General features: G+C 35.6%; 2 protein-coding genes across 3 annotated transcripts in view; both read right to left on the bottom strand.

Moving 5' to 3' along the window:
- Window positions 1–3,004, bottom strand: part of cplx4a (complexin 4a) — a 6,199-nt gene extending 3,195 nt beyond the window's left edge. Inside the window, exons 1-2 of the mRNA XM_007558908.2 lie at window positions 2,656–3,004; window positions 1,470–1,557 (exon numbers count right to left, since the gene is read on the bottom strand). Coding sequence (XP_007558970.1) covers window positions 1,470–1,557; window positions 2,656–2,819 — 252 coding nt within the window. The 5' untranslated portion in view covers window positions 2,820–3,004. The remainder of the gene's footprint in view (window positions 1–1,469; window positions 1,558–2,655) is intronic.
- Window positions 3,005–5,224: 2,220 nt separating this feature from the next.
- lman1 (lectin, mannose-binding, 1) overlaps window positions 5,225–8,576 on the bottom strand; it is an 18,874-nt gene continuing 15,522 nt past the window's right edge. For both annotated transcript variants that reach the window (XM_007558907.2, XM_007558906.2), the window contains exons 11-13: window positions 6,077–6,239; window positions 5,798–5,922; window positions 5,225–5,716 (exon numbers count right to left, since the gene is read on the bottom strand). In XM_007558907.2, the coding sequence (XP_007558969.1) occupies window positions 5,680–5,716; window positions 5,798–5,922; window positions 6,077–6,239 (325 nt within the window). In that variant the 3' untranslated portion in view covers window positions 5,225–5,679. The remainder of the gene's footprint in view (window positions 5,717–5,797; window positions 5,923–6,076; window positions 6,240–8,576) is intronic.

The following is an 8,576-nucleotide window of genomic DNA, read 5'->3' as shown; positions in this document are numbered from 1 at the left end:
GGGAGGGGGGTGATTTGGGCGTAGTTGGATTTCATCCTCTTTGAACCTGTAGTTTAGTCTTAGCTTCATAATTATCCAAACCACTCAATTGGATTCGGAATCATTGTAAACTGAGTAAACAATCAGCTTCACAAAATAATAGAGTTTTATGTCATACAGATAAAAATCCCTTAAATTAGATGCCAGAGAAAGGTGGGGAGGTGGGAGGGAGTTTCCTCCAGCCTGGCCAAATAAGATCTGATATTGGCTTTTTATACCTGAATTACTTTATAGAGAGTAAAACACCAACTTTCTAGGCAAAAGGTACATAGACAAGAAGTACTTATACTTCTAATGAATGTTTATTCAAAATTTCTACTTAAATCTATGTAGCAAAATCAAAATTAGGAATGAACTGTAACAATTGATGTGTTAGATTATTTATGCAGCAGAACAAATAGTTGCTACTTTCTATTTTAAATAAAATAAATTTGATTTAGCATATTTATTTAAAGTTATTGAAATAACTATAGTTATTTCAGTATTACAGTATTACAGTGGAATCACAATATTTTACTCAAGATTATACAATAACAATCTCAAACCAGGTTTTCAGATTCCTCAAGTCATTGATAAAACACAGTGCATGGATACTGCGTAAGGTATTTCCTCAAGGAGAGTATCACACCCTATGTTTTGTCTTGTTGGCCATGTGGTTAAATTGCATCTTAAAGGATGTAAATATTTTCTTTGAGTTTGGTAAGGATGGGATTGTGCAGCACCTTCGCTCTGAAACCACACACGGAGGTACTTGGGCTAACTTTGGTAGTACCCAGCATTCATTTTGGCACCATTATTTTCCAAATTAAAAATCTGTACAAAAAACTTCTGATAAGAAATGTGTAGAGACAATGCACGGTTATTTCCAAAGTTTGACTTAGATCAAGGAGTGGTGTGAAACTTGAGCTTAACCTTGTTTTAGTTGCCAGTTTTAAAAATGACTGGATTCCCCATTTGTAATGATCTGTGACTAGGTGTGTGTCTGTCAGCAATACAATAATGATGTATTCCTTAGTATTTGCAAGTTTGAACACTTTAGCAACACGTTCATCAAATGAAGTTGCAAGTGTGAGATAGTGTTATCGCCAAAATACCAAACAAACACTGAGTTGCTGCAGCTATGACTGTAAATGGATGGAAGCCATTTTGGGTTTTTGAATATTTTTAATTGTTCTGTTAATATTTTAAACAAGAAATTTAGAAAAAAAAACATGACTTCTAAATGAAAATGGGACATATATTTAAATCCTTCAATTAATGACACTATTTCCAGTGAATACCAACTTCTTCCTTTAAATAAGTGGGAAAATACCTAAATTAAACCACGAAAATGTACTATTCAGTCAGTTAGAAATTATGGTAAGTTTCCTGACATGCTGAATCAAGACAGCTATATTATCCAACGTGTAAAGATAAAAACATATGTTTACCTTAGGCAGTCTGTATTTGTCCCTGAGACACACTCTGAGCGTTGCCCGCTCTGCCTTTTTGTGTAAGAAATCTGCATCCCTTTCCATCCTGGACAAATGAAAAAAATAAAATAAAACAATCTCAAGTTTATTTACTCTTGGTCACAAAAACACATTACAGATTAGTTAATATATCCCGTATTTAGACAAGCTTTTTCATTGACTTGCATATATAAGTTTGTGATTAACTTGTTAACCATGTGGAAGAAATGTCAATGCTGGAAATGTATGAAAACCTTGTAGATCCAAAGGCCAACAACAAAGTATACTTCATACTCTTTCATGGAATGCCTTAGCAACATTGCCAATTACTCTTTACATTATTGCTTGGTTGCCTACAAAGACAAAATAAATATAGAGATGGCTTCTATGAACGTTTTAGTTTCACCCAAGTTATGGTCGTGAAGTAAAATAATTGCACATCTGCAGAACAAAATCAAACATGTAAATAATTGTCTTGTTTTAATTTTTTTTAATATATATCATTCAACTTCCCTCTGTAAAACAAATGTTTGAGTCAATATATTCCTGCATATTCAACAAAGCTCCTAGTGCACTTTACCTCAGCCATTTAAAGAGATTACCAATCCAGGATTACCTAGAATTTAGTAAAAACAATCACAACAGGAGTGGTTTTCAAACGCATCATCTTTCCAAGTCAGATGTAATTTAAAACCATTTTTACTGCCAGACTGTTTTAAAAATAATAGTTTTTTTTCTTTTGTGACGTTCATATTATTTTACTTTAAATGTTTATGCATTTTTGTGTGTGTGTGTGTGTGTGAATGCCATAATTTAATCTTATCTTTCAAGAACCAAAAGACTATATTTAGCCACACAGACAAAATGTATACAGAAAAAAATCTTCTTGGTTAGTCTCTTTTGTGACCTTCAGAAACAGATGTCTCTTTTAAGAACTCAACTTTTTAATTGTTCAAAAACAATAGAAGCTATTTTATTGTGCTTTCTTTTTTTTTTTTTGGTGTGTTAATCAAAGATGTATACTTTTGACAGTGAGGGAAAAGCAGTGAGGCTGAACGTAACAAAACAATGCGTCAAGGTCAGATTTTATTCCCTGCAGCCATTTTGTTTCCCACAGGCTAGTGGCAACTGCTCAAAGTGTAGTTTGGTCCATGTTTCTACTTACTTCTCCTCTACCAACTGTTTTTGGTACTCTTCATACTCCTCGCGTGTCATCCCGGCTGCTTTTGCAGGATCTGACGGAGTGGCCTCCTCCTCTTTGTCGCCTCCACCACCAAGACCCATTCCTGACAGTGGGTTCCCAATCATGCTCTTGATCAAAAAAGCCATCACGAGTTCTTCCGAGTGTCTACTCTCCAAGGAGGGGGATGTTTTCGAGGACTGAAAAAGTAAACGGTTCTCCTGGTGCTTCGCTTTCGCTTCCTGTAGCTTTCCAATCCAGTGGTAGCTCCCTAGCTAACCTCCTGCTTGCCTACAGAGTCAAGGACACACTGATGACAAGCAACAGACACATACATGGGTACGCAAACACACACAAACACACACACACAGCCCGCCATAATCTGGATTTAATCCCTTCTGCTTCACTATACTAAGAGGCAGATGGCCTGCTTTTTTCTTTTCTTTTTTTTTTGTATCTATTTTTAAATCGTGGAGACCTTTCTGGATGTTTTTCCAAATTAATTTTTAAGGTTTGAAGCACTTTTTTTAGGCACAACTTTTACCAAAACTCGCAGAAGGCCTTAAGGCTACATGGACAGCCTCTTTCAACCAAAAACAGAGGCTGTGTGCTTCCACCCACTGCTGCCTAATCATATTAGAGAAGTTCAGATCGGCCCATGTGCAGCTTACACTGCTGAGATCAAGCAGAGGGGAGAGAGGGGCAGGATTATACTGTATTCTTGTTTATCCCAATGAAGCCATCCTTCATGCAGTGCTATTGCTGAATAGGAACGTGACTGGCTAAAGGTGTGAAGTGGGGAGGAGTCACTCCATGGTTTTCGTAGACCTGCAGCTCTTTTTACAAACACATAAACAGATTAGTTACATACAAGTAGCGCAACAGCATTCTCTCCTCTGGTATTAAAACACTTTTTTTCCAAGCATAATTTCAAGAACAAAACGGCTTCAGGTGAAGATAATGTTGTGATTACCAAGTAGGAATGTGAGCTCATCTCCTGCTCAACCTAATATGTTCTCATTTAATTTCCACTAAAACATTGCAACATGCCAACTGTTTTTCTTTCCAGCTGCATCCAAGAACACAGCAGTACTTTTTGCTCCAGAAAAAAAGAACCTTACTTTGTAGGTTCACACAATGAGTCAGTGGTTTTATTAGGTTTTTTTTTTTTTATAAAATTGTGATAAGGTGATTATTGATGATGTATGTATGTGTGGAAGAAGATAACTTGTTAGGGAGTAAAAGCTGTACGGCCCACCGCTGAGGAGACAGCTGCGAACTGTGAGACAAAAAGGACAAACAGAACGTCTGACTGGAAAGGCAGTCACGACTTCATGCTGACCTGGCTTAAAACAACATGATCGTCACTTCAGGCCTTTTCCAATTCATCATCCCTGCAGGAAAATACTTGAAAATAAATTCTAAATTTAACATTCTTTTTCAGACTGCCTAGAAACCCTGCAGTAATCAGAAAAGGATCCAATCAAGGCATTTTTTTTAAGGCTCCCTATTAGATTGCCTGATTAAAATAAACTCTTCATACCTATTTTTAGTGTTTTTGTGAGCTGGAACAGCACAGATTTCTCCATTAGGGAGGAAGAGGAGTGGGCAGCCTTCTTTATCAATGACTGTCCTGAGTTGCTATATGGAAACAACACATTCCCTGCAAGTTGAAATGTAAAGTGGCCATCTGACTTGAGAAGTTGTAGGAGAAAAAAAAATTAAGGAAACAGGTTTTATCACAGTATTTTGCAGTAGCATTGTGATAAGTGAGAATAAGAACTATTTGTTGTGTCTTAGCTAACAAACAATGCTTATTTGTAATGTATGAAGAGGTGTGATTTGTTGCACTGTAACTGTATTTTCAAATTTATTGACACTTTCATTGAACAGACAGTGGTCGTAAACACTGACGGTTATCATGATGGGCTACTCAAAGGTGAACAAAAAACTCTTGGTGGGTTTTGCTCTTCACAAAGAAATGTCGTCTAACAATTCTTTGTAAATGCCATTGTCGTGTCAATCTTAGCGGGGTTTTAAACATTAACTGGAAATTTATCGTGACAATGATCAGTCTAAATCTTTATGACAAGAAAGTTATCATGAAAAATAATACAAGTGACCACCCTAGCAACATACTGCTATATGTTCCAGATATCTTTAGAAACAAATGACAAAGTTACAGACTTTTAGGTGACACTGTAAGAACATCTTAGCTCCTCAAACCTTTCACCCAATCACCTCATCCTGTTATTCTGGGCTACTCAAGCCAAACATTTAGCAACTACACTTTAACATGTCCAAACACCTCTTATGCAAAATGTATCAGGCTCATCCGTTGAGTGAAGACATCCTAAATAAATGCCCAAGCAACTGATTTGTATTAAGATTAACTTCTGGACCTCTCTTGTATGACTGAGCTTGTTAGAGAATTATTTAGTGAAGATTAGTCATGTTCAAATTGTAATTTTATTTAAAAAAAAAAAAGGCAATAAAAAAGACACAGTGGCTGGTTTTTAACAGTTTATGTAAATTGTTCAGGCAGATTCAGACATTTTTTTTTTAAGTTAACCAGAAGAGAAAAACTGAAATTGATCCTTGATGTACGGGCCACTGAAAATCTGTAGCATTTTATACAAAAATACGCACAATGTACACTTTTAGACATAGGTTGTCTTTTCTCTTTTTTTCAAACTGTTGGTTAAATTGTATGAAGTGAGCTCAAGGCAGACCCCAGATTTCAGAAAAAACAAAATCTAAAGCTCTGACTGAACAGAAATACTGAAAGGACCATGTTGCATCATGCTGAAAAGTCGCACACCGTCAGTCACACGCAATTGGCTGATCAAATTAAAAATGTTCTAATAATTAAAACAAAGTCTTATTCCACAAAAGCAGTTTCCACATACAATAACTTACTATCTGAAAATGATTGAACCAAAAGGAAAAAAAAAGAGAAAGAAATCAGACATTTTCACATGCATACTGTTGTTCTAGAAACCAACGTCATCAAAAGAACTTCTTGGCTGCTGCTTCCTGTTGGCTTCTGCAACGAGGACAGAAACAAATGGAGGTTTTTAAAAGTCATACAGACATGCTTTGACAAATCAATACCAGAGTTACTCACTTGTACATGATGTAGCAGAAGAATAAGACTGTCTGGATGACAACAAATATTGCAAAATGAACAGTGGATAAGCAGGAAGGCATGGGAGGCAGCTCTGGGCACTTTACAACCTTATCTCCTGGATTCTGTGAGTAAAAAAACAATCAATTTACTATGAAACTGTCATTACAAGCCATTTATATTGTGAAATAAACTCAGTAATGTGCACAGGCAACACAACCCTTACAGACTGTTTCTTAATCCGGAGCTGCTTCAGAATTTCAAAGCCTGGAGAAATACCTGAACGTTACGCTGCACCAGGTGCTCCACGTCTCTTTTCACTGTGTGAAGATTCTCTTTGATGTCGTTGAAGTGTTGAATGGTCTCGTACGTCCCCGCTCCGCCTGCATTACCCTGGTGCTGGACTGAACCGATCTGCTTCAGAGACTCATAGAAGGAGCTTCTGCAGACGAGGAGGGGGGAAAAAGAGACAGACATGTTACAGAGATGCTGAACTGCTAGGTTTAACCATCTAAGTGTCTCCCAAAGGACTGAAAAAGACCAAGAAAAGGAGACTTGGTGAGATGTGAATATGCTGTGTGGTTTTGTTTAATTTCAGAAAAAAAGGTCTAAAATTAATCCTTTAATCCCCATTCACTCCTCCTTACATATTCTCAAAGTTCAAAAACAGAAAATTACCATCTGATAAAAGAGGTCATGATTGCCAAATTAATCCCCTCGTAAAATATGTTCTTACAACAGATTACAAGCAAAGAGGGTTAAGAAACAGAGCAGAAACTATCTGGATTATCTCTAATGTATAACAGGCCAGCCATGATACTGGACATCAAATTAAAATGTGGATTTTTCAAGGCCAAAACCAAAAAAAATAAATAAAAATATTTTATCAATTGTTTATTATTCACCAGATTTGCCTACAGTGATTTTTTTTTTGTTCAATTTAAAAAGTAGACTAAATTGTTAAAGAATATATGAAACAATATTGGTCAAGGAAATTCTTAGTATTTGAAGATTGCTTTAACTGAGGTTCTTATAAATGTTTATCTTAATGCAAAGTTAACAAAAAATATAAAAAATGTTTAAATTCCCACATTAGTTTCAACAGAAAAAAGAAAACACCTGTAACCGAAAGGTTTTCTGACAAATTTTACATTTAGTTCTGCCAACGTCAGCCTAGAAATGATTCTTACCACCCATAACAGGACACAGAACAATGATTATCAATGCACATAACCATAATTCCTCGCTGATTGAAAAAGAGGCTGTAAATCTGCACTTTCACATTCAATTTCCTCCGTATATCGAGTTTAAATAGAGTACGGCATTCTTAGAAAAAAAAAAATCTAAGCCCGGATCACATTTCTCGGCAAATTGTCGTTTCTTAAACTTGATTACGAACATGGAGGAAGCAATAAGTTTCCCTTATCATCTTAAAACACGTCTAAGGCGATTACGAAGGAAAAAGTGCGCTGACAAATCAACAGAATTTCTAGCGGCGCAAGTAGGAAGGCCCTGGGGGAGGATTGCTGCGACAAAATCAATTTGAGGAGAAACCATGTTTTTGCTTGTGTATGACAGATGTATTTAAAGACCACTAATCTGATAAGGACAAAACAGTGCTAAGATGTGGCCTTTTCTTGCTGAGCCACATGGCCGAGGTCTGAGACAGGGATGACATATAAACAAAATCTAATTTGTGTCACCATAAATGGGGAAAAAAAAACAAAAAAAACACACACTTAAGAAAGTAAATGAGCATTTATTAAACCCTGCATATAATCTTCATCTCCTACGACTGACCCATTTATGAGCAGAAAGCCCTCTTTGTGATCAGACTTCATCTCTAAATATACAAACTGTGTTTAAATGACGGAGCAGGATAAACTGAGAACTTAATCTACAAAGTAATACAGATCAGCCGCTCATATTAGCACATTAGAGGGGGGCAGCTGCAGCCTTTTGCCAGTGTCTGAACTTATTTATCCTAAAGAATCATAATACAAAACCCTCTGCTGAGGTTAAAATGGAAAATATTGAAAATATTTAACGTTCGCCGTCTTATCTATTTGATATTGATTTAAGTAAAAAGCATCTGAGGTCACATTTATAACTTAAATAAATCAGATTCAAGCTGCGTGCAAGTTATTCAGGTTATTATATCGAATTATCATTCATATAATAATTTACATATTTTTGTTTTCCGATTCATTCTTTATGCAGATGGTGCATAAAGGTGAACAAAAAACTCTTGGCGAGTTTTGCTCTTCACAAAGAAATGTTGTCTAACAATTCTCTATAAATGCCATTGTTATGTCAATCTTCATGACACATAAAAGTATGGATACATTTTATACACTAACCCAAAAGTTGCTTTTATAAAACAGTTTATATCACGTCTAAAATAAAAGACAATGCAAAAATGTAATTTCTGAGATTTATTTTTCCTATCCTATATATGTGTTATCCAGCAGTGTTGGAATTTATTGCATTATTAACTCAAGTTAAAAAGCAAAATAAAATGCAAAAGGGGCCCAAATAGTTTGATTTAACTTTTAAGGAATAAAATTATTATGAAACTTTTTACTAAAAATATAGACTAGTCAAAGTTTTGACCTCTTTCGTCAACACTGCCAAAATTATGCTAACAAACAGCAATAAAAACATACCATAAATGTCTCAGGCGTAGTGGTTAAAAGCTTAAAAATTCAAGGTAATACAACCCAAGATAGTTGAAAATTATTTCTTTATAATTTGTGAAGCTGAAAATAAAGCCATACAT

This window comes from Poecilia formosa, unplaced genomic scaffold (assembly GCF_000485575.1).
Source record: "Poecilia formosa unplaced genomic scaffold, Poecilia_formosa-5.1.2 Scaffold100, whole genome shotgun sequence".
NCBI lineage: Eukaryota > Metazoa > Chordata > Actinopteri > Cyprinodontiformes > Poeciliidae > Poecilia > Poecilia formosa.
This window is presented reverse-complemented; position numbering and strand designations above follow the sequence as displayed.